Source organism: Salmo salar, chromosome ssa16, assembly GCF_905237065.1.
Source record: "Salmo salar chromosome ssa16, Ssal_v3.1, whole genome shotgun sequence".
NCBI lineage: Eukaryota > Metazoa > Chordata > Actinopteri > Salmoniformes > Salmonidae > Salmo > Salmo salar.
In genome coordinates, this window is record NC_059457.1 from 31,108,423 (window position 1) to 31,135,422 (window position 27,000).

General features: G+C 41.7%; 1 protein-coding gene across 7 annotated transcripts in view; it reads left to right on the forward strand.

The window, feature by feature from the left end:
* The window catches only part of ripor1 (RHO family interacting cell polarization regulator 1), a 134,692-nt gene that overhangs the window by 68,296 nt on the left and 39,396 nt on the right, over positions 1 to 27,000 (forward strand). Inside the window, exon 2 of one of the 7 annotated variants that reach the window (XM_014149061.2) lies at positions 2,299 to 2,340. The exons of 3 other annotated variants lie outside the window; for them this stretch is intronic. In XM_014149061.2, the coding sequence (XP_014004536.1) occupies positions 2,319 to 2,340 (22 nt within the window). In that variant the 5' untranslated portion in view covers positions 2,299 to 2,318. Of the gene's footprint in view, positions 1 to 2,298; positions 2,341 to 16,460; positions 16,848 to 22,264; positions 22,286 to 24,138; positions 24,374 to 27,000 lie in introns of those variants that run through there. 3 more of the 7 variants (XM_014149067.2, XM_045697159.1, XM_014149062.2) reach the window with 3 other exon arrangements.

Sequence of the window (27,000 nt, forward strand, 5' to 3'; positions counted from 1 at the left end):
TAATACGAATAAGACACTGTTATGTCATTGGATTTGAGTGGATTTTGTTGTCAACTATGAAATGCTTTTGAAGTAGTTGATCCCAACTTAGCTCAGCAGTAACAAGGGGGAAAAGACCTTAGCACATGAAATTAATACAGTTGCAAAGCACGGTAAGCTTTTGCCACTCAACACATTTTTAAAGGGTCAGTAAATTAGAGCAGTATTGATGTGTTGGCCCCACTTTCCTGCTCCCTCTCTCCCTTATCAGTCTGGGAGCAGGCATGGGGTAAAGTATGTTCTGTTGGCAGATCGTTTATTCAGGGACTTTAATGGCCTCGTTAAGAGGGATCAGTCGAATGGCTGGATCCTAAATCTCAAAGTGAGAGACCATATTGTGTCTTCAACATAATAGTAAATATATTTGTATTTAGATACATACCATAAATGCATTGGATGATACTTTTCAAGCCAAGGTTGGAGAAATGGAATTTACAACTCTTCGGCTAGCAGCCCTACCAACCTGCATCCTGCTAGTTTATTGCTGAAGATAAGCTGGGTTGGGCTTGGTCAGGGTGCTAGACCTTGGATGACCAAGGTCCTAACGCTGTAGCCATTGCACTTTTTGTCAGGAGTTGACCTCAGTGTCCTGACTAAATTCTAATCCTGGCCCTTCACACTATAATGGCTAGTGAATCATCCCCCAAGGTAAATTTAGCCCAGTCATTCCCAACCTCTCCACCGTGATAGCTGTGTGACGATGAGCTCTCAGTGCCAAAATGGCTGCTATTCCTCAATGCCGGCTACACACATTTCTGCTGGATAGGGAGAGTAACATATACTATATTAATTATACATTGTCCATTCACATCATATCAGCATAATGTCTGGGCAAAACAAATCAACTGAAACAGCGTTCTCTAGCCTCGTTCACCAGACAATTCCTGCTGAAATAGCCTGGAGACAAGGTTAGCCACACTCTCTAGGTGTGTGTGCAGGTTCAGGCCTACTACACACATGAAGTGTTACTGCCCAGCTACACCACGCATGTGGAATCCATGTCCGTGAGACTTGCGTGAAATGGAGTTGATAGAGTCCTACTGTAGGAAATGTTACCTGCTACATCGGCGCATGTGTAGATGTTGCGCGGCTGCTGTAGCAGCAACGTAAAACTAGGTTTGGAATCTATTTGTCTCAGATCCACTCGCCATTCAAAATGCCTGAAATAATTGGTATAAATCCTTTTTTGACACTTAATCAATACAATAGCAGTAGGCCTACCTGTATGAAACAAATATATAAACGGAACTGTAGTCTTCCTAGTTCATAATTCAAGGTAGGTTCTTATATCTATAGTATCAATGCTTGTTAGAAACTTTTAGCTGATGAACGGACAGGAAGTTGATAGTTTAGCTTGTATTAATGTTTTTGAGGATTCTATAGAGTAGACCCCTCCCCCCTACCCTCCTTGGAAGATATTCCAATTTACATTTAAGTCATTTAGCAGACGCTCTTATACAGAGCGACTTACAAATTGGTGCATTCACCTTATGATATCCAGTGGAACAACCACTTTACAATAGTGCATCTAAAATTTGACAGGACAAAGTTGGCAAAATGGATGACACCCGTTTGATCGTTGAACTAAAAAGCTCACTATGTTGTATGACCCTAGCAACCTTCAATACAAGTACATTTTGACCAGAGAAAAAGCATGGAATGCTGAAGCATCTGTCCTCAGAGATGGCTCTGTGAATGTCGGCGGTGGAGATGGCTGCGGTTTTACAGTCTCCTAACCGATTGTGCTATTGTGTGTGTTTTTTCGTGTTGTTTAACTTTTTTGTAAATAATGTTTCTGCCATGGGCACAACTTTGGTTTTAGAAATGGGGGGGTTACTTATATATATTTTCCTTTATTTCCCCCCTAACCCTACCATCCCTCTAATTGGAGTAAACTAATGGACAACAACACTTGGCTTTTACTTCCAGCTTATACATACTATATACATTTTACGGACACAGTATATTTGCCATATATTTTTCAACTCTGCTGAGATGTTTCAGAAAAGTTCTGAACCTTTCTATTTTCATAGATTCTACATATTATAAATAAAAAATGTTGCTAAGAGTATTATTATAATATTGATCCATCGACTGGGACTTTTTTTTTAAATCACCCAGCAGTGCTATTTGTAGAGGGGGATAGAACTTGGCAGGGGGTCTGGGGGTCCTCCCATTTTTGGGGGCATCTAAAGCAAATTTCCTGCATTTCTATACAATCGTATTTGACCCATGGCCCTTCTACCCGTCTCTATTTAGAACAACAAAAATGAAGCAAAATGCCTACAGTCATCAAGCTAGGTAAGAGAGTATTGAATTTGTTTAAGTGATTGATAAGACTGAACTAGATCATGATAATGCAATCAATATTGTGTTGCACCGTTAACCAATAGCCTAACAAATGAACAACTCTTAGAGAAAAAGTACAGACATAACCTTTGTCTTTAAGACATTCTCTATATCAAATTTCAGCCAGATTGCCCAGCTAACCCGAGCCACCTACACGCCCGACCCCGTCCAGACTAGTCAATAACTTAACTTTATCCCCAACACAATCTTCTCCCCAACACAATCTTTTTTTTTGTGTCTCAAAGGAAAGGTTTGGAACACAAGTTGAATGAAAACAAAAGTTGAATGTACACCCTCCACATAATTCATATCATAGGCCTAATAGTACTGTATAGCTCTTTTTACTTAGACACTTTTTACTTGCACACATGGCCCTAGGGGTCCACGGCTCTGTGGCGCCCCAACCCAACACACCCCACTCTGTTTCACTAAGATCCTAAATCTTTCATTATTGGTTTCAGGTGTGTTAGGCTAAGGCCAGAGTGACAACAGTACAGCAGACCCCCAGAGCCAGGACTGAGCTGTCCAGCAACTAGGGATTGCCTAAATAGTTATCTCCCCTGACGTGGGCATGTTTTCAATACAGACTCCTTTTGTCATGCAGTATTCCATATAAGGTATTCAGACCTTATGAAAGTTGCACTGTATACCCTTAATCTTAAAACAAATCTAGTGGTACTGTACATAACTTGACATTTCTTCCATACATTATTGGAGGATAATCATCCTTCCAATTAATGGCAATGCATTTATTAGCCACTATAAATGCTAGGTTACACAGTTTCTTCTGATAACAGTCTCCAGTATCAACATTTCCAAGCAAACAAAAACACGGAGAAGGAAGAATCTGTAGACATGCTGAGATAAAATAACATACTCTTTGCCAGAATTCAGACATCCTTCACAAGACCATAACATATGCAAATATGCCCCCTTTTGTGCTTTACACCTCCAGCAGAATAATACCATTTCTGAGTGCATGATATTCAGTTTCCTGGCATATATATTACGTTCTATGGGTGGTCTTAAACTGCAGTCATTTATGTCTGAGATTATATGAACATGACTGGGCATTCTAACATATCTTTATCCATTCATCATCAATAGTGTCTCGCAGGTCTTCCTCATATGTTTGTTATACATGTTTCTGGAAAAGCCTCTATCAACCCTTGATACAGTTTGGAAATCAACTTTGGAGGTTTGTTAGACTGCCTTAAAATGGCATCTGGCTTGTCCAGTGTTTGCTGGACAGAGAGAATAAAATGTTGTATCTGAAAAGATTCACCTCACCTCTGTCAGACTGGTCTTCCCTGGACTGCCGGACCCTGCTGAGACCCTTGTCACCATCTGATCCTCCTAAAATGAGGCATGACAAAGAATTACTTTGGTGAACATTTATACATTCTATTATCCAAGAATAGATGGTTCAATAATTGAAATGACCATTATTCCCAGATCTTAGTCTGTAGCTTTAAGCTTAGGCTGCTGTCATGTAGCTACTGTAGGTCTACCCATCAATTCAAGATGGAATTTTGTATCATTCACTGAATATACTGCAGAATTCACCTGAGAGCCCGAGACTGGTCTTCCCTGGCTCTCTGACCCTGGAGGGAATCTTCCCACTCCTAAAAGGTAGGCTAAACTTAAAAAAATAGCTCAAGAGAAAGTGCAGGTCTCTCCAACTATGCTCTCTCTAGCATATTGGCTGATATAGCCCAGTAATACAATGTAAGGGCCATGTGAGAATCTCTGGTAATTTAACCTATTTAAGAGTGTTTTTGCGCATTTTATATTGCCTATAGGGTGCAAAATTGCTGGGACCATGGCTGGCAAGTGAGCTGCGTCACTTACGCCTAAAATAACATTGGGGGACCGCGGTTGGGTTTGGGACCAGTTCTTGTGGTAGCGGGTGGGAGTAGGACAAAAAAGCCAGCTGGCGGGAGCGCAGACCTCTACTGTGCACCATGACAGTGAAGCCTTTAACGTTAGAGCTGTTTATTACTGACTGTGTCACTGTGAAAATGAGGGAATTAGCTAGGGAAACTGACAGGTCAATACAGTTACGTTGCCAGACTGACTAATACAACTCACATTGCACTGAAAAAACGTCAGAATATCAATCTTCAATCGTTTGGCCGATCGTTTGATTCAGGTCTAGTTTGATTGAGGAAAAATAATAGCTAATATAAGCCAATTTTGGCTGTCTCTCTCTCTCTAATGGTATATTAACCAGCGAAAGCTTGCCAAGTTCATTTACTTCTGAAACGGGACAAAACAAAGGCCACAAAACATTTCCATACAAAAAACTGCTGTCAGTTGAGGTGGCTATTATTACTATGTGCCAGATAACTAGAGGCTAGAGCTGACCTGGCTATGGTAGCTACTCACTAGCGTAGCTTATTCATTCACCTCAGTTGAGAGGGGATGAAACATTAGCTGATGTTACATGTCAATAACAATACTAGTTCAGCCCTGCGAATAAACACTTGTTTATTTTTCTGTTAAGTTAACCTCTTGGGGCTAGGTGGGACGCTAGCGTGCCACCCGTGGTGCACTCCATCAACAGCAGGTGCATTTCAAGAGCGGCAAATTTGAATCCAAATTAATGTCAAAATTCAAATTTTTCAAAAATACAACTATGTTACACCATTTGAAAGATAAACATCTCCTTAATCTAACCACGTTTTACGATTTCAAAAAGGTTTTACGGCGAAAGCATAAATTTAGAGTATGTTAGGACAGTACATTTACAAGAGTTGTGTGTAATGTTTTGTCAAGTCAAAGACAGGGTCACCAAAACCATAAAACCAGCTAAAATGATGCACTAACCTTTTACAATCTCCATCAGATGACACTCCTAGGACATTATGTTAGACAATGCATGCATTTTTAGTTCTATCAAGTTCATTTTTATATCCAAAAACAGCGTTTTACTATGGCATTGATGTTGAGGAAATCGTTTCCCTCCAATAACCGGCAGTCAAGTCAGCGTCAGAAATTAAATAATTAAAATTAGAAAACATTGGTAAAATATTATATTGTCATTTAAAGAATTATAGATTTACATCTCTTGAACGCAATCAACTTGCCAGATTTAAAAATAACCTTACTGGGAAATCACACTTTGCAATAATCTGAGCACTGCGCCCAGAAAAATACGTTGCGATACAGACTAGACGTCATGTTGGGGAGATCTAAAATCGAAAATACTATGTAAATAATCCATTACCTTTGATTCTCTTCATCAGATGTCACTTCCAGGTCCATAACGAATGTAGTTTTGTTCAAAAAAAGCTCATCATTTATGTCCAAAAATCTCCGTCCGTTAGCACATGATGTAAGCCAGCCGGACTTCGTCGTCATGAACGAGGGGAAAACATATATTTCCGTTCGTTCAAACATGTCAAACGTTGTATAGCATAAATCATTAGGGCCTTTTTAACCAGAACATGAATAATATTCAAGGTGGACGAATGCATACTCTTTTATAACGTATTGGAACGAGGGTACCCAACATGAACTAGCGCGCCAGGTGTCTAATGGGACATCACCGTTCCATGGCTCTTGTTCGGTCAGATCTCCCTCCAGAAGACTCAAAACACTTTGTAAAGGCTGGTGACATCTAGTGGAAGCAATAGGAAGTGCCAAAATATTCCTAAACCCCTGTGTTTTTCAATGGGATAGGTTTAAAGTCAATACAACACATCAGGTATCCACTTCCTGTCAGAAAATGTCTCAGGGTTTTGCCTGCCAAATGAGTTCTGTTATACTCACAGACACCATTCAAACAGTTTTGGAAACTTTAGAGTGTTTTCTATCCATATATAATAAGTATATGCATATTCTAGTTACTGGGTAGGATTAGTAACCAGATTAAATCGGGTACATTTTTTTTATCCAGACGTGCAAATGCTGCCCCCTAGACCCAACAGGTTAAACAGCAGTTACCTTGTCAGCCACAACAGTCAACTAAAGAGGAGCCAGTTTCTGTTCTGCTACCTTTACAACTCGGTGAAAGAGCCCAACACGTACACACTGTACCATGCTCAACTCTCCCGTGCTGGTTCAGCCAGCCTTCCAGAAGCTTTGCTTTCGCACAGCCTGTCAGCCCGCTCTGTGGTATCCACGTGGTCCTAAATCCAGTCAAATAAACACTCCAAACAGCCTACCCGACCACTCGGAGGCGTCCGCATGGTCCTAAAGCACACCGTTGCTAAAACGGGGGTGGGGACAAAAAATGCAATTTCAGAATGTGGGGGAACATGACCCAGTGAAAGTTGCACCCCTGGTTTCTGCCACCAACTCTTATGACCGAAAATAGCCCCTGGACATCAGAACGACTCCTCCCGGACCTGGCCAAAATCCCCATCATTCGCATGAAGAGGAGCTGCATATACAAGGGCCGCAGATCCGGGTGCTTCTCTCAGAATTCGTCGGCGAATAGATAATCCGCCTTTACCATCTGTCCTGGCGAACATGCATGGATAATATACAGTTGGCTGGGTTTTACGTGCATCGGCAAGACAGAACAGCAACCTCCGGTAAGTCACGGGGTGGTGGTCTGTGTCTATTTGTCAACAACAGCTGGTGCGCAATCTCTAATATGAAGGACGTTTGAAGGTTTTGCTCGCTTGATGTAGAGTACCTCATGATAAGCTGTAGACCACTATTTACCAAGAGTTTCATCTTTTTCGAGGCTACAAACCGATGCAGGCACTAACACCGCACTCAACGAGCTGTATAAGGCCATGAACAAACAAGCGAATGCTCACCCAGAAGCAGCGCTTCTCGTAGCCTGGGACTTTAATGCAGGAAAACTTAAATCTGTTTTACCTAATTTCCTCCAGCATGTCACTTGCAACCAAAGGAAGGAAAAAAAACTCTAGACCACCTTTTACTCCACATACAGAGACGCTCTCCCTCACCGTCCATTTGGCAACTCTGACCACAATTCTATCCTCCTGATTCCTGTTTACAAGCAAAAACTCAAGCAGGGAGACTCGCTCAATACGGAGGTGGTCAGATGACGCGGATGCTAATCTTCAGGACTGTTTTGCTAGCACAGACTGGAATTTGTTCCGGGATTCATCCGATGGCATTGAGGAGTATACCACATCAGTCAATAAGTGCATTGACGATGTTGTCCCCAAAGTGAATGTACGTACATATCCCAATCAAAGCCATGGATTTCAGGCAACATCCGCACTGAGCTAAAGGCTACAGCTGCCACTTTCAAGGAGTGTCACACTAATCTGGACACAATAAAAACCATGCAAAGCGTCAATACAGAACTACGGATTACAAAGGGAAACCCAGCCGCAAGCTGCCCAGTGACGCGAGCCTACCAGATGAGCTAAATGCCTTCAATGCTCAGGCGAGCAACACAGAACAATGCATGAGAGCACCAGCTGTTCCGGTGATCACTGTGATCACGCTCTCCGCAGCCTATGTGAGTAAAATTTTAAAAACAGGTCAACGTTCACTGATTACTAGGGCACGTACTCCGAGCATGCACTGACCAACTGGCAAGTGTCTTCACTGCCATTTTTAACTTTTCCCTGACCGAGTCTGTAATACCTACTCTACCATTCAAAAGTTTGGGGTCACTTAGAAATGTCCTTTAAAAAAAAGAAAAGAAAAGCATTTTTCCCCCCATTTTTAAAATTTACATCAAATCGATCAGAAACACAGTGTAGACATTTGTTAATGTTGTAAATGACTATTGTAGCTGGAAACTGGAATATCTACTTAGGCGTACAGAGGCCCATTTATCAGTAACCATCACTCCTGTGTTCCAATGGCAAGTTGTTAGCTAATCCAAGTTTTAATTTTAAAAGGCTAAATGATCATTAGAAAACCCTTTTGCAATTATGTTAGCACAGCTGAAAACTGTTGTTCTGATTTTAAAAAAGCAATACAATTCTTTTAGACTAGTTGAGTATCTGGAGCATCAGCATTTGTGGGTTCGATTACAGGCTCAAAATGGCCTGAAACAAAGACTTTCTTCTAAAACTCATCAGTCTATTCTTGTTCTGAGAAAGGAAGGCTATTCCATGTGAGAAATTGCCAAGAAACTGAAGATCTCGTACAACGCTGTGTACTATTCCCTTCACAGAACAGCGCAAACTGGCTCTAACCAGAATAGAAAGAGTGGGAGGCCCCAGTGCACAACTGAGCAAGAGGACAAGTACATTAGAGTGTCTAGTTTGAGAAACACATGCCTCACAAGTCCTCAACTGGCAGCTTCATTAAATAGTACTTGCAAAACACCAGTCTAAACATCAACAGTGACGAGGCGACTCTGGGATGCTAGCCTTGTATAAAAAATATTTTTTAATATTTTGGTTTCTTCAAAGTAGCCACCCTTTGCCTTGATAACAGCTTTGCACACTTGGCATTCTCTCAACCAGCTTCACCTGGAATGCTTTTCGAACAGTAAAGAAAAACCCTTGAATGGGTAGGTGTGTTCAATCTTTTGACTGGTACTGTACATATTACCTCAACTAACCTGTTCCCCCGCACATTGACTCGGTACCAGTACCCCCTGGTATATAGCCTCGTTATTGTTAGAGTATTTTATTGTTCCCTTTTTAAATTATTTTTGCTAATATTTTGTTACTTAAACTCTGCATTGTTGGTTAAGGGCTTGTAAGTAAGCATTTGATGGTAAGGTTGTATTCTGTGTTATTTGATTTTTAAACCAGATATTTTTTGTCAGAGATACTGTATATAATGACTGTCCGCTTGTCGCTGCATTCCACGTGGACAGATTTTGACGGGAGTGCAATCTCTCGCTTCGCTTCTTCCTCATTGGTCTTGTCAACAAAATCACTTGATGTGTATTTGTTCTGCAAAGTACAGCCAGCCAGCCAGCTGCTGGTCTATTGTTGATTAAAGGTTTTTATTTTTTATAAAAAAAATTATTGAACGTTTAAAACATACAATATACAGTCGGAAGTTTTCAGATGCACCTTAGCCAAGTACATTTAAACTCAGTTTTTCACAATTCCTGACATTTAATCCTAGTAAAAATGATAGTTTTAGGTCAGTTATGATCACCACTTTATTTTAAGAATATGAAATGTAAGAATAATAGTAGAGAGAGTGATTTATTTTAGATTTTATTTCTTTCATCACATTCCCAGTGGGTCAGAAGTTTACATACACTCAATTAGTATTTGGTAGCATTGCCTTTAAATTGTTTAACTTGGGTCAAATGTTTTGGGTAGCCTTCCACAAGCTTCCCACAATAAGTTGGGTGAATTTTAGCCCATTCCTCCTGACTGTGCTGGTGTAACTTGCTTGCACCTGCTTTTTCAGTTCTGCCCACAAATTTTCTATAGGATTGAGTCGAGCACTTCACCACCATGTTCTATTTATTGCCTTACCTCTCTTATCCTACCTCATTTGCACATGCTGTATATAGATTTTTCTACTGTATTAGTGATTGTATATTTGTTTATTGCATGTGTAACTCTGTTGTTGTATGCGTCGAACTGCTTTGCTTTATCTTGGCCAGGTCGCAGTTGCAAATGAGAACTTGTTCTCAACTAGCCTACCTGGTTAAATAAAGGTGAAATAAAAAATACAAAAATACTGTAGAAAAAAAGAAAAGAAAAAGTCTATATACAGTGAGTGCAGATGAGGTCAGATAAGGGAGTTAAGGCAATAAATAGGCCATGGTGGCGAAGTAATTACAATATAGCAATTAAACACTGGAATGGTAGATGTGCAGAAGATGAATGTGCAAGTAGAGATACTGGGGTGCAAAGGAGCAAGATTAATAAATACAGTATGGTGATGAGGTAGTTGGATGGGCTGTTTACAGGTGCAGTGATCTGTGAGCTGCTCTGACAGCTGATGCTTAAAGCTAGTGAGGGAGATATGAGTCTCCAGCTGCAGTGATTTTTGCAGTTCGTTCCAGTCAGTGGCAGCAGAGAACTGGAAGGAAAGTCGGCCAAAGGGGGAATTTGCTTTGGGGGTGACCAGTGAGATATACCTGCTGGAGCGCGTGCTACGAGTGGGTGCTGCTATGGTGACCAGTGAGCTGAGATAAGGCGGGGCTTTACCAAGCAGACACTTGTAGATGACCTGGAGCCAGTGGGTTTGGCGACGAGTATGAAGCGAGGGCTAGCCAACGAGAGCTTACAGGTCGCAGTGGTGGGTAGTATATGGGGCTTTGGTGACAAAACTGATGGCACTGTGATAGACTGCATCCAATTTGTTGAGTAGAGTGTTGGAGGCTATTTTGTAAATGACATCGGTAGGATGGTCAGTTTTACGAGGGTATGTTTGGCAGCATGAGTGATGGATGCTTTGTTTTGCGAAATAGGAAGCACATTCTAGATTTAATTTTGGATTGGAGATGCTTAATGTGAGTCTGGAAGGAGAGTGTACAGTCTAACCAGACACCAAGGTATTTGTAGTTATCTACATATTCTAAGTCGGAGCCGTCCAGAGTAGTGATGCTGGACGGGCGGGCAGGTACGGGCAGTGATCAGTTGAAGAGCACGCATTCAGTTGTACTTGCATTTAATAGCAGTTGGAGGCCACGGAAGGAGAGTTGTCTAGCATTGAAGCTCGTCTGGAGGTTAGTTAACACAGTCTCCGAAGAAGGGCCAGAAGTATACAGAATGGTGTCGTCTGAGTAGAGGTGGATCAGAGAATCACCAGCAGCAAGAGCGACATCATTGATATATACAGAGAAGAGAGTCGGCCTGAGAATTGAACCCTGTGGCACCCCCATAGAGACTGCCAGAGGTCCGGACAACAGGCCCTCCGATTTGACACACTGCACTCTATCAGAGAAGTAGTTGGTGAACCAGGCGAGCCAATCATTTGAGAAACCAAGGCTGTTGAGTCTGCCAATAAAATGTGGTGATTGACAGAGTCGAAAGCCTTGGCCAGGTCGATGAATACGGCTGCACAGTAATGTCTCTTATCGATGGCGGTTATGATATCATTTTGGACCTTGAGCGTGGCTGAGGTGCACCCATGACCAGCTCTGAAACCAGATTGCATAGCGGAGAAGGTACGGTGGGATTCAAAATGGTCGGTAATCTGTTTGTTGACTTGGCTTTCGAAGACCTTAGAAAGGCAGGGTAGGATAGATATAGGTCTGTAGCAGTATAGCAGCAGTATACAAGGGGTACAGAGTCAGTGTGTGGGGGCAACGGTTAGTCGAGGAAATTGAGGTAATATGTACATGTAGGTAGAGTTATCAAAGTGACTATGCATAGATAATACCAGAGAGTAGAAGTGGTGTAAAAGAGGGGGGCGGTGGCAATGCAAATAGTCTGGGTAGCCATTTGATTAGATGTTCAGGAGTCTTATGGCTTGGGGGTAGAAGCTGTTTTAGAAGCCTCTTAGACCTAGACTTGGCGCTCCGGTACCGCTTGTCGTGCGGTAGCAGAGAGACCAGTCTATGACTAGGGTGGCTGGAGTCTTTGACCATTTTTAGGGCCTTCTTCTGACACGGCCTGGTACAGAGGTCTTGGATGGCAGGAAGCTTGGCCCCAGTGATGTACTGGGCCGTACGCACTACCCTCTGTAGCGCCTTGTGGTCGGAGGCCGAGCAGTTGCCATACCAAGCAGTGATGCAACCGGTCAGGATGTTCCCGATGGTTCCCGCAGCTCTAGAACCTTTTGAGGATCTGAGGACCCATGCCAAATCTTTTCAGTCTCCTGAGGGGGAATAGGTTTTGTTGTGCCCTCTTCACGACTGTCTTTGTGTGCTTGGACCATGTTAGTTTGTTGGTGTTGTGGACACCACGGAACTTGACGCTCTCAACCTGCTCCACTACAGCCCCGTCAATGAGAATGGGGGTGTGCTCGGGCACTCCTTTTCCTGTAGTCCACAATCATCAATCATTTTTCTTGAGAGAGGTTGTTGTCCTGGCGCCACACCTCCCTATAAGCTGTCTTGTCGTTGTTGGTGATCAGACCTACAACTGTTGTGTCATCGGCAAACTTAATGATTGTTTTGTAGTGGATGCCTGTCCATGCAGTCATGAGTGAACAGGGAGTACAGGAGGGGACTGAGCACGCACGCCAGCCCCCCAAACGCCAGCCCTCCAAGATCCCCACCACAGTCCCCCCTCCCCCCCCCTCAGAATTTGTTTTAGAATAATAATAATAATCCATTCCTTACCCCCAATACCCCCCGATGCACCAACAACCGACAAAAGACAAACAGAAAACAAAGACATCAAGGACAACATAAATCATAACAGCAAGGCCAACTGAATATGCTTGACTGCATGTATGGCACTATTTACCTGTGTGTGTATGTGCACTGTGTGCATTTGGATGTGAGAGTGTATATTCATGTGTACAAACACCTGCACGGCATCTGCTGTAAAAACACTGCCCCTCAGTGTCATTCAAACATACTTTTTGTTATGTTTTGTTTTGAATTACATTCATATCCATACTTTTATCTTTGATGTTTTTCTATGCGTCGCCCAGACACTCCACTCCCACTTGTCTCCAATTCCACATCCCAACTCTCAGCTTCCCTCAGCTCCTCCCACCTATCTCTGCTGGCCACCCTCTTCGGATTTCTACGCACCATATATCTTTCAACTATGCTGTGATGTTTAACATAGATTGACATTGTATCTAATAGAATCCACAGATTGTGAGTTGAAGATAAATATTTTTACTAAGAGTATTAGTATATTATTAGTATATTATTTATTGACTGACCCGGTCTCTCCAGATCTCCCAACAGTACTATTTCTAGGGTCAATTTTAGATCAATGTTCTGCATTTTCAGCCATTCCTGAATCTGAGACCAGAAACAAGCTACCTGCGGGCAGTACCAAAATAAATGGTCTATTGATTCTGTATCCTCACAACCAAATCTGCGGACCTTCAATGGTTGAATGCCCCAAATATTCAACATTTTGTTGGTGGCAAGAATTCTGTATAATAATTTTAGCTGTAAAGCACAAAGTGTTGAATCTTGTCGTTTTATATATCAACTCATACACCCTGTACCATGGAATCGGTACATCAAAAATCTCTTCCCAACTATTTTGCTCAGCTGTCAACATCCTGGTCCTCAAATGAAACTGGTATATTTTCCTATTTATGCTATTTTTATTCCTTCGCCAGGTTTGATCCTTTATATTGGGCAGACAGACCAGTTCCCTACCTCCTCCCGCTGACACCTGCCTCCTCCATTTTTGGGGTAATGCTGTAATCAATTGGTTGTACTCTTGGATTGAGCAGACCTTCCCATACAATTCTGACAGCTCTACCATTCCAATTTACAATATCGTTTAAAAACAAAATACCCTTTTCAAACATCTTTCCCATAAATACAGATAATTTATCAACCAGCACATTTGAGTTTAGCCATAATATTTGTTCTATTTTTTCAGGGGGGTGAAATTGAAATTGTAGCCAGCTCTGCAATGCTTGTTTGAAAATGAGACTTTGAAAAAAGTATCATTTTCAATTAATCGAAAATGAGACATAGTAATCTGCACAAAGGCAAAAAGGCCATTTAAACAATGGATGAGCTTTTCTTAGTAATCTACTTGAGAACCATTTAGCGTTCAAGTAAAACTTTTGAATGACTGAAGCTTTTAGAGAGAGGTTTAGTGCTTTTATATTTAATAATCTCAACCCACCAGATTCATATTCATTATATAGATAGGCTCGTTTTATTTTTGTCTGGTTTAGCGTCCCATGAACAAGGTTAATTAATTGACGGCAGATGGTTGCAGAATTGTATTTTTGATGTAATGAGTAATATGGTTGTCATAGGCCATATTGGACCCAAACTCAATAGATTCCTTGCAGAAGAGACCGAGGGGTAATTCTTCTTCCACGCGTGCATCTGTTTACGTCTCTGGGGTAGCAGGTAATACTGCGCTGACATCCTGTTCACGGTTTGCGCACAGGTAATCCCAGTATAGCTCTTCTGTTATACCTGTAGTTTTCTCTGTGCATATGAAATTCCCTGGCACCTGCTCAAACAGCAGATTAAATAAGTAAAGCTCATTTTGATTTAAAAATCAGGGGAGGGGGTGAGGAAAACAAGCCTGCCTGTTGTGTTTGAGACAAATAGAAGCCTAGTGGCATGTTAAGAATGGAAAGATCGTGTCCTCCGTGTCGTGGGGTGGTTTTGGGGAGTAAAGTGCTTGGTGTTGAGTGAAGCTATGGAGGGGTGGGGGTCTCTACCTTAGATTGAGCTGCGCTAAGGTGGTCATTTCAATTTAAAAGGACCCAATGTAAAAGGACCCATGAGCACCAATGTGAAATTGTATGGTTTGTTAAACTTTGAAAACAATGTTTTTGATTGGCATACATTTTAAGAGAAATAAAGTCTCAGCACAATTCCAGAATTGCCCAGGTGGAAATGCAAGGAAGTACTGATATATTTAGTTTTTCTCACCCCCTACTCGTTGAACTGTGTATGTGAGTTCGGTGTAATGATTAATGGTAGACTAAACAAATACAGCTAGTTGGGTAAATCCCCTGGGACATGCACCGATATCCAGGATCCAGTTGTCAGGCCTGTGTGCGTCTGATAACCCTGTGTCAGTGTGTTGCCAGGCATCTTATCTCTGTATGACCCAGATGACTTACATTGTCCTGGGATAGTTACAGTACCTTCGGAAAGTATTCAGACCCCTTGACTTATTCCACAATACGAATTCAACCACCCCCTGGGACTTTAAAACGCTAGCGGATTTCCTGGAAACTGAGGAGTACATTCACATTTGAAGATGTCTTTCAAAGTATAAATACCCTTCTTACCAAGGATCTGATATAAATGGTTTCTTACACACTAAGAATAATTTATTACGCCATATTGGAGACTATGAATGCTATTTAAGATCAGCTTCATGCCTTTCTGTATCTTTCCACACATTTACTGAGTATGCTATAATGCAGGTTTGGGTATGCGGCCTGCGACCTGATTCAATACGGCCCGCGGAATCATGCTCAGATCACATAGAATTTGCGATAGTAAAGTTTTCAAAAACGTATTTTATTATTCAAATTAAAAGCCCAATGAATACTAGCCTTTCTAATGATTTAACTCCCACCGCTTGTGGTACATGCTTTTTGAAGGCACGTATAAATAACAAATGCACGAGGACAGACGGTGACTGACAGGCTGACACACACGTCAGTTAGAAATAGTAGCTAGCTAGAAAATGCGCAAAAATGAGTTTTTCAAAGAAAAGGCAAGTAGACAATGAATATAGGGTGTTCCAGTAAGCGTGGACAATGACATTTTTCTTTATTGAGCTATCAGGGAAAGCTGTGTGTGAAGAGCGCATCGCTGTCTTGAAAGACTACAACTTGTCCCGACACTTCCAGACGAAGCATGCAGTGAAATATAGGAATATGTCTTCTGAGCAGAGGGCAAGTACATCGAAAGAGTTGCTTTCTCAGTTGAAAAAAGCAGGAAGGACTAGCTGCGTACTGTCCCACAAAATTGCTAAACATAGCAAGCCATTCACTGAGGGCGAATTCATTAAAGAATGTTTAATTGACTCTGCAGGAATACTTTGCCCCGACAAGAAAGAGCTGTTTGAAAATGTTTCCCTGTCAAGACGAGCAGTGACACGGTGTGTTGAAATACAAGGTAAAGGATTTCACCTATTTCTCCTTGGCCCTGGATGAGGACAGTGATGCAGGTGACACAGCGCAGTTGTTGATATTCTTACGAGGCATAACCCCATGAACCCCAGACTAGGAAATTACAGAGGAGCTTTCTTCAGTACAGTCAATGAAAAGCACAACCACAGGGAAAGATTTATTGCAGGAGGTTAATAAGTGTGTGGCAAAGCTGGGACTGAGTTTTGAAAAGTTATCCAGTGTGATAAGGAAAAAAACGTTGGCCTTTTCAAAAGGACACAAGATCAAGTAGCTGAGCTGAACCCAGATCAGACAATTATTTTCCTGCATTGCATTATTCATCAGGAGGTGCTCTGTAAATGTGTTCTAAAAATGAGCCATGTTGTGGATACTGTCACTAAAGTGGTAAATTTCATAAGAGCAAAATCTTTAAACCACAGGCAGTTTGTCTCACTGTTGGAAGAGACAGAGACAGGTCATGCAGATCTCCCCTACCACACAAACGTGAGATGGCTGAGTTTGGGGAAAGTGCTTCAAAGGTTGTGGGACCTGAAGTCTGAGATTGCTAAGTTTTTGCAAATGAAAGGAAAATATGTGGATTTCTTTCAACTGCAAGACAAAGAATGGTTGGCTGATTTTGCCTTCACCGTGGACATCGTGGCCGTCATGAATGATCTAAATTCCAAACTACAAGGGAAGGGCGTTTTTGCACATCAGATGTACAGCCTTGTCAAAGCCTTCAAGGGGGAATTACTCCTGACCCTCCAACGATCTCACCCACCTTCCGACACTCTTAGTCTGTTCCCTATCAGATGACCAGCGGGAGAAGTACACATCGCTGCTGCGTGCTTTGAACGGTGAGTTTTCTCGTCGTTTTGAGGATTTCAAAGTGTTGTAAAATGACATGCTGTTGGTTTCCTCTCCTTTCACCTTCAATGTGGATAACGCTCCCACTGACCTGCAACTTGAGCCTATTGATCTTCGGTCTGATGCAGTGATTGGAGAACTATTCAAAACAATGTCACTGACGAGGTTCTATGCATCTCTCGATGAACAAAACTTTCCAAAGATTAGGTGTCATGCTCAGAAGATGTTTGTACTGTTTGTTCACATACAGTTGAAGTTGGACACTTAGGTTGGAGTCATTAAAACTCGTTTTTCAACCACTCCACAAATTTCTTGTTAACTATAGTTTTGGCAAGTCGGTTAGGACATCTACTTTGTGCATGACACAAGCAATTTTTCCAACAATTGTTTATAGATAGATTATTTCACTGTATGTAAACTTCCAGTGAAGTTTACATTTACATTTAAGTCATTTAGCAGACGCTCTTATCCAGAGCGACTTACAGTAAGTTGACTGTGCCTTTTAAACAGCTTGGAAAATTCCAGAAAATGATGTCATGGCTTTAAAAGCTTCTGATAGGCTAATTGACATCATTTGAGTCAATTGGAGGTGTACCTGTGGATGTATTTCAAGGCCTACCTTCAAACTCAGTGCCTCTTTGCTTGACATCATGGGAAAATCAAAAGAAATCAGCCAAGACCTCAGAAAAATAAATTGTAGACCTCCACAAGTTTGGTTCATCCTTGGGAGCAATTTCTAAATGCCTGAAGGTAGCACGTTCATCTGTACCAACAATAGTACGCAAGTATAAACACCATGGGACCACGCAGCCGTCATACCGCTCAGGAAGGAGACACATTCTGTCTCCTAGAGATTAACGTACTTTGGTGCGAAAAGTGCAAATCAATCCCAGAACAACAGAAAAGGACCTTGTGAAGATGCGGGAGGAAACGGATACAAAAGTATCCGTATCCACAGTAAATGAGTCCTATATTGACATAACCTGAAAGGCCGCTCAGCAAGGAAGAAGCCACTGCTCCAAAACTGCCATAAAAAAGCCAGACTACGGTTTGCAACCCAACATGGGGACAAAGATCGTACTTTTTGGAGAAATGTCCTCTGGTCTGATGAAACAAAAATAGAACTGTTTTGCCATAATGACCATCGTTATGTTTGAAGGAAAAAGGGGGAGGCTTGCAAGCCGAAGAACACCATCCCAACCGTGAAGCATGGGGGTGGCAGCATCATGTTGTGGGGGTGCTTTGCTGCAGGAGAGACTGTACACTTCACAAAATAGATGGCTTCATGAGGGAGGAAAATTATGTGGATATATTGAAGCAACATCTCAAGACATGTCAGGAAGTTGAGGCTTGGTCGCAAATGGGTCTTCCAAATGGACAATGACCCCAAGCATACTTCCAAAGTTGTGGCAAAATGGCTTAAGGACAACAAAGTCAAGGTATTGGAGTGGCCATCAGAAAGCCCTGATCTCAATCCTATAGGAAATTTGTGGGCAGAACTGAAAAGGTGTGTGCGAGCAATGAGGCCTACAAACCTGACTCAGTTACACCAGCTCTGTCAGGAGGAATGGGCCAAAATTCACCCAACTTATTGTGGGAACCTTGTGGAAGGCTACCTGAAACATTGACCCAAGTTAAACAATTTAAAGGCAATGCTACCCAATACTAATTGAGTGTATGTAAACTTCTGACCCACTGGGAATGTGATGAAAGGAATAAAAGTTTAAATAAATCATCCTCTACTGTTATTCTGACGTTTCACATTCTTAAAATAAGGTGGTGATCCTAACTTACCTAAAACAGGGGGAATTTTTACTGGGATTAAATGTCAGGAATTGCGAAAAATTGAGTTTAAATGTATTTGGCAAAGGTGTAGGTAAACTACCGACTTCAGCTGTACATAGGTTGACCCAGACATTTTCAGTGATGAAATATAACACGTCAAGGCACAGGTCGTCTCTTACTGACTCTCACCTCTCAGCAATCCTACGCATAGCGACGCCAGAAACTATACGTGACTTCACTGCTCTAGTCAATGCCCATCAGAGACTTCACTGCTCTAGTCAATTCCCATCAGAGACTTCACTGCTCTAGTCAATTCCCATCAGAGACTTCACTGCTCTAGTCAATGCCCATCAGAGACTTCACTGCTCTAGTCAATGCCCATCAGAGACTTCACTGCTCTAGTCAATTCCCATCAGAGACTTCACTACTAGTAGTAGTTAAAATGTAATGTTGAGCTCTCTTGTGTTTTTGTGCATACCCGCTAACAAGAGTTCTGTCCGTCGTGCTGAATGCAGTGTACTTTTCCCTCCGTGTAGTTTGTTGCATGTTTAATAATGAAAATACCTACCAAAAGGAGAACATGGATATGGTTTATTTCTGTGCATATTAAAATAGTAAAATAAGTAGCATATCTGGATGTGATTTACAGTAGATATATCTGTCAACAAAGTCATACACATGATGTATACTCCTGTAATATGATTCTGGCCCGCGATGGCAAAAATATATTTTAGTGTGGCCCTCGATGGAAAGTATTTGCCCAGGCCTGCTATAGTTTGTCCAAACAATAATGCACATTTTTTTAGGAGTCATTCCATAAAATAATTAATATTGTAATCTATTTGGTGACACTATTGACTCTTCTATAACACGCCAAGGAACAGAAGCCTCTGGGCAGTGGTGTCAAGTACTTAACTAAAAATACTTTAAAGCACTACTTAAGTAGTTTTTTTGGAGTATCTGTACTGTACTTTACTACTTATGTTTTTGACTACTTTTACTTCACTACATTCCTAAAGAAAATATTGTACCTTTTTATTCAGTACATTTTTCTTGACAGCCAAAAGTACTCGTTACATTTTGAATACTTAGCAGGACAGGAAAATTAGTCAAGTTCATGCACTTATCAAGAGAACAAGTGGTCATCCCTACTGCCTCTGGTGGACTCAGTAAACACATGCGTCTTTTGTAAATAATGTTTGAGTGTGCCCCTGGCTATCCATATGTTTTAAAAACAAGAAAATGGTGCAGCCTGCTTTGCCCCTTTACCCCTACCTACATTTACAGTACCAGCCAGAAGTTTGGACACACGTACTCATTCAAGGGTTTTTCTTTATTTTTTACTATTTTCTATATTGTAGAATAATAGTGAAGACCTCAAACTATGAAAGAACACATGGAATCATGTAGTAACCAAAAAAGGGTTAAACAAATCTTAACGCTATAGCATACAATAACATTTCAGACGATTCTGTGCATGGAACTTTGTGGCAACAGTTTGGGGAAGGCCCTTTCCTGTTTCAGCATGACAATGCCCCCGTGCACAAAGCGAGGTCCATACAGAAATGGTTTGCCGAGATTGATGTGGAAGAACTTGACTGGCCTGCACAGAGCCCTGACCTTAACGCCATTGAACACCTTTGGAATAAATTGGAATGCCGACTGCGAGCCAGGCCTAATCTCCCAACATCACTAATGCTCTTGTGGCTGAATGGAAGCAAGTCCCCACAGCAATGTTCCAACATCTAGTGGAAAACCTGCCCAGAAGAGTGAAGGCTGTTAAATAAAATTGTTTTTGTCACATACACGTGTTTAGCAGCTGTTATTGCAGGTGTAGCAAAATGCTTGTTTCTAGCTCCAACAGTACAGTAATATCTAACAAGTAATATCTAACAATACACACAATCTAAAGTAAAGGAATGGAATTAAGAATATATAAATATTTGGATGAGCAATGTAAGAGCGGCTGTTATAGCAGCAAAAGGGGACCAACTTCATATCAATGCCCATGATTTTGGAATGAGATGTTTGACGAGCAGGTGTCCACATACTTTTGATCATGTAGTGTATGTGCATATGTCCTGGTGTATGTGTTTCTGTGCACTGAATAGAAGTGCTCTAAAGGAGATGTAGAATGATGTGTCTTTCGTACGTTGGATGCTGATCCCCTGATCTCTTGTTCCACTCCGTTTCATTGTGTAGACCGATTGTCTATTTGGTGTATGTTGATTCCTGGTCAGCCAGGCTGAGCCTCGGTGTGGGGTTTCCCCTTGATGCTAATGAGATGATCTGATGTGGTTAACAGACCTTGATTTGATTCACCTCGACTGCCTCGCTTACTCCATTTACTGGATCTGACCAACTACTAATCGCCAAAGAAGCTACTCAGCCAATCACTGTCATCAAGTATCAATGTCAGCTAGTTCTCCTGCACATTCTAGCGTGCAGAATGGGATTCTTCACAGGTTGATCATGTCAGGACCTGTTAGAAACCCTCGGTGACAGTCATGGTTGTGACATGGGGGGGGGAACATGTTTATTGACAGCGTCTTTGTTTGTTTACTTAATTCTTTGTGGTGTGGTTGTGTTTTATGAAAACTAGGTTTGTGTGCATATTTGTGCACATCTTTCTATTTTGAACTAAACACAAGTCTCCCCGTGTGTGTAATGAAGTGGTACATTTGGATCTAAGCGGAACACATGAAAGTAATTCGAGTTTAATCTGAGTGAAATCTGAATGCGCGGCGAGAGAAGCTTGGGCTGAAAATAATAGCTGGATTAACATCTCGATTAAGGCTTTCCTCTCCCTGTAAATGTGCAGCGCATACGGAAGGAGGTGTGTGTGTATGTTGTTGCAACTGTTTGACTAATATCCTGCGTGCGCATGATGTCGAAGACGTTAAAAACAAGTCTGCCTCCAGGAGAAAGGCAGTGGCCTGGGTTATGGGGAAAAGCCCATTGAGAAACAGTTTTGCGTAAACCAGTCTTACAAGCTGTTTGCATTTGCATATACCCATCTATTCTCACTCCACTGCATCAGACTCTGTGCTCTACTGATTTATTAGTCACTGTAGTTTTCAGCATGTTGTTGCAACTGTTAGACTAATATCCTGCTGTTTTTCTGATGGCATACTGCCGACAGTGACTGCTGTCCCTTTAGGCTATTATTGACATAACTTTCATTCCTCAGCGTAAAGTGCAGCCATATACCTAATCAGGTTAAGTACTTGAACTAGAGCAGTGTCACCTTGAGCGTGATCATAAGCTTGCAGCTAGGTTCTCAAGTCCCTTTTGCCCGTCCTGTCCTCTGTTAAACATTTTCAAGGTGCACTGTTAAGAATGAGACTTGGGGTCATCACACAAGTTTGACCTGATCACAAGGTTCACGGAGTCACTCATCTCTGTAATTTTAGTTAGAGGCTTGAGCCGACAAAAAGCAGTTCCATTAGATGTTTTAGTCTTGCGGAGTGAGACTATGCAGGCAAGGGCCTCAGAATCTATGATGACGATATAGAGTAAGAACAGTGTTTCTGAGGGGGTTATGAGCGTTCATTTCCTGTTTGGTGCATCATGCTCTGCGGTGTCTGGGTATTTATTGTAAACCGTTTACAACATCGATAGACAGTCTGGCACGCTAAGACAGGTAGGGATTTGTCATGGATGAATGACTCAAGGCTGATAAGGATCATCTCTCATTGTGTTGTGTTATTTCAGACTTCAGTTGTGATTATGAGGAAAAAATATTAAGGGCAGAATTGAGAAGTTAACATTTTCTTTTCTTAGGGTCTCTTGAGTTTCCAGTTTATTACTCAAAGCTATTTTGGGGTCCTATTCATGATATGTAATGGCAGTAGTAGAGAAAACAAATACAGTACCAGCCAAAAGTTTGGACACCGACTCATTCAAGGGATTTTGTTTATTTTAACTATTTTCTACATTGTAGAATAATAGTGAAGACAAACTATAAAATAACTTATGGAATCATGGAGTAACCAAACAAGAGATTCTTGAAAGTAGCCACCCTTTGCCTTGATGAGAGCTTTGCACACTCTTGGCATTCTATCAACCAGCTTCATGAGGAATGGTTTTCCAGCAGTCTTGAAGGAGTTCCCACATATGCTGAGCACTTGTTGGCTGCTTTTCTTTCACTCTGCGGTCCAACTCATCCCAAACCATCTCAATTGGGTTGAGGTTGGGGGATTGTGGAGACCAGGTCATCTGATGCAGTAACCCATCACTCTCCTTCTTGGTCAAATAGCCCTTACACAGCCTGGAGGTGTGTTTTGGGTCATTGTCCTGTTGAAAAACAAATGATAGTCCCATTAAGCGCAAACCAGATGGGATGGCATATCACTGCAGAATGCTGTAGTAGCCATGCTGGTTAAGTGTGCCTTGAATTCTAAATAAATCGCAGACCGTGTCACCAGCAAAGCACCATCACACCACCTCCTTCATGCTTCACGGTGTGAACCATACATGCAGAGATCATTCGTTCACCTACTCTGTCTCATAAAGACACAGCGGTTGGAACCAAAAATCTCACATTTGGACTCATCAGACCAAAGGACAGATTTCCACCGGTCTAATGTCCAATGCTCGTGTTTCTTGGCCCAAGCAAGTCTCTTCTTCTTATTCTTATTGTCCTTTAGTAGTGGTTTCTTTGCAGCAATTCGACCATGAAGGCCTGATTCACGCAGTCTCCTCTGAACAGTTGATGTTGGGATGTGTCTGTTACTTGAACTCTGAAGCATTTATTTGGGCTGCAATTTCTGAGGCTGGTAACTCTAATGAACTTATCCTCTGCAGCAGAGGTAACTCTGGGTCTTCCTTTCCTGTGGCGGTCCTCATGAGAGCCACTTTCATCATAGCGTTTGATTTTTTTTTGCGACTGCACTTGAAGAAACTTCCAGTTCTTGAAATTGTCCATATTGACTGACCTTCATGTCTTAAAGTCATGATGGACATAATATGGACTTGGTCTTTTACCAAATAGGGCTATCTTCTGTATACCCCCCCTACCTCGTCACAATGCACCTGATTTGCTCAAACGCATTAAGAAGGAAAGAAATTCCACAAATTAGTTTTTAACAATGCAAACCTGTTAATTGAAATGCATTCCAGGTGACTACCTCATGAGCTGGTTGAGAGAATGCCAAGAGTGTGCAAAGCTGTCAAGGCAAAGGGAAGAAAGGGAAGAATCTCACATATAAAATATTTTTGGATTTGTTACTACATGATTCCACATTTGTTTTTTCATAGTTTAGATGTATTCACTATTATTCTACAATGTAAAAAATTAAGAAAATCCCTTGAATGAGTAGGTGTGTCCAAAATTTTGACTGGTACTGTACATGCAATTTATGAGTTGGAAACAATGTGTTGGTCTTGCTGGAAGAGGGAGAGGCAGGAAGAGTGTGATGTCAGTCAGGGAAGAGTAGAGGAAGCCAGAGAAGGAGGAGGAGAGGGCTGCTGACAGGGAGGTTGACCGCCTTCCCATTTCCTGGCGGCGCCGCTGCTCTGCGCTCTCTCTCTCTCTCCTCTGAGTTTGAGAGAGGGGCCAGAGATTAAACTTCAGACGAGTAGACGCTGCTGGATCGCCGTCCGTGGATCTATCTATGTCCATCTCTTTTAAGGTGGTTCTCATTAAACCCAAGGAACCTTCTCCTGGTCTGGGTGGTCAATACTGAGAGGAAGCCACATATCGATAAAAAGATGTACAGTGGATATGGAGGTACCTTTTCCTCTTTAATCTGATTTTAAAGTGGGGCTTGTGGACTTGACCATTTATACAAATATTATAGTTGTATTTTGTTCTAGGCTACGAAGGAATTTTGAAGTACAGGATGTTAGTTTTGTCTATAGTGTTGTTACTCTTGTTTTGGAATGGTGGTGATTGTGGTGAGTCAAACGTCAGTCACTCGCTGCTTGTATTGGGTTTTGTAGTATTTCACACCGTGTGAAGCATCTTGTAAAATGTTACCTCTCATTTAACCCCCACCAGTGTGTGTTCCCATTGATTGATTGTGAATGTTTAGTTTTCATTTTGTGGGTGTTTTATCAGCCTGTGTGATTTCTTACACCCTCAATATATGTTCCCTCACTATCTCTTTCTGTTTGAGGCTAAATTCCTTTGCTTTGGCTTCACATTGTCCTACTTGTCAGGGCTGAAGTTGGATCTGCCTTACACTGCCCTGAAAACAGGGGGAAGAAAACCTTCCTCCATTTTCTTCTCGTGGAGTCCATTATGAAACTGAAAGCCCTGGAGTTGGAGAATGATAGTGTTCCTCCTCCTCATAGCTCTGGCCACATTGTCTCAGTCTAAGTCCCTGGTGTTGGTCTATATACGCCTATGGTTTGTGGACGAGGGGGATGACTGCAGTTTGTGTTAACATCCAGGTGGTCTCCCACTACATGTCCAAATGAATGTGGTTTAATTTGGTCCGTGGGGAGGAAAAAAACCACCGGCCCCACAGATCCATCTTTGGTGGCGTTGAGGTAGACCAGCTGTTCCCAGGGGTGGTGTGTGGACACGGACACCTCAGTGTTCAGTGCTGTGGCTGTCAGTGACGTAGTAGTAATCCCTAGGGGAGGTCCATAAGTGTGTGTTGCGTGATTTCCCCTCACTTTAGGTGTGGTCACACTCTAGTCAGGGCCTGTTGCTGTGGAGATTTGAAGAACATTATTTCACAGTTTTTCAAACCAGACCCTCATGGCCAGTGTTGTAAACATACTCATGGACTTTGAGACAATGAACAGTGACTAGGGGGCTTGACTGAGTCAGTACTGAGATGAGTCGTAAACAGTTGGGTTTTAATTACAAATCTCTTCATTTAGTGGAAGTGTTAGATAAGAGTCAAGCAGACGTGGAGGGATGGAGAAGGGAATGGCGGGAAGGGATTAGAGGTCGACCGATTATGATTTTTCAACGCCGATACCGCTACTGATTATTGGAGGACCAAAAAAAAAGCAGATACCGATTAATCGGCCGGTTTTTTTTATTTGTATTTATTTATTTATTTGTAGTAATGACAATTACAACAATACTGAATGAACACTTATTTTAACTTAATATAATAGATCAATAAAATCAATTTAGCCTCAAATAAATAATGAAACATGTTCAATTTGGTTTAAATAATGCAAAAACAAAGTGTTGGAGAAGAAAGTAAAAGTGCAATATGTGCCATGTAAAAAAGCTAACGTTTAAGTTCCTTGCTCAGAACATGAGAACATATGAAAGCTGGTGGTTCCTTTTAACATGAGTCTTCAATATTCCCAGGTAAGAAGTTTTAGGTTGTAGTTATTATAGGAATTATAGGACTATTTCTCTCTATACGATTTGTATTTCATATACCTTTGACTATTGGATGTTCTTCTAGGCACTTTAGTATTGCCAGTGTAACAGTATAGCTTCCGTCCCTCTCCTCGCTCCTACCTGGGCTTTAACCAGGAACACATCGACAAAAGCCACCCTCGAATCAGCGTTACCCATGTAGAGCAAGGGGAAACAACTACTCCAAGTCTCAGAGCGAGTGACGTTTGAAACACTATTAGCGCGCACCCACTAACTAGCTAGCCATTTCACATCGGTTACACCAGCCTCATCTTGGGAGTTGACAGGCTTGAAGTCATAAACAGCGCAATGCATTGCGAAGGGCTGCTGGCAAAACGCACGAAAGTGCTGTTTGAATGAATGCTTACGAGCCTGCTACAGCCTACCATCTCTCAGACTGCTCTATCAAATCATAGACTTAATTATAACATAACACACAGAAACACAAGCCGTAGGTCATTAATATGGTCGAATCTGGAAACTATCATCTCTAAAACAAAACGTTATTCCTGTTACATTGCACAACCTTCAATGTTATAATTACGTAAAATTCTGGCAAATTAGTTTGCAATGAGCCAGGCGGCCCAAACTGTTGCATATACCCTGACTGCGTGCAATGAACGCAAAATGACACAATTTCATCTGGTTAATATTGCCTGCTAACCTGGATTTCTTTTAGCTAAATATGCAGGTTTAAAAATATATACTTCTGTGTATTGATTTTAAGAAAGGCATTGATGTTTATGGTTAGGTACAGTCGTGCAGCGATTGTGCTTTTTTCGCAAATGAGCTTTTGTTAATCATCCCCCTTTTGGCGAAGTCGGCTGTCTTTGTTAGGAAGAAATAGTCTTCACAGTTCGCAACGCGCCAGGCGGCCCAAACTGCTGCATATACCCTGACTCTGTTTGCAAGAGAAGTGACACATTTTCCTTAGTTAAAAGAAATTCATGTTAGCAGGCAATATTAACTAAATATGCAGGTTTAAAAATAAATACTTGTGTATTGATTTTAAGAAAGGCATTGAT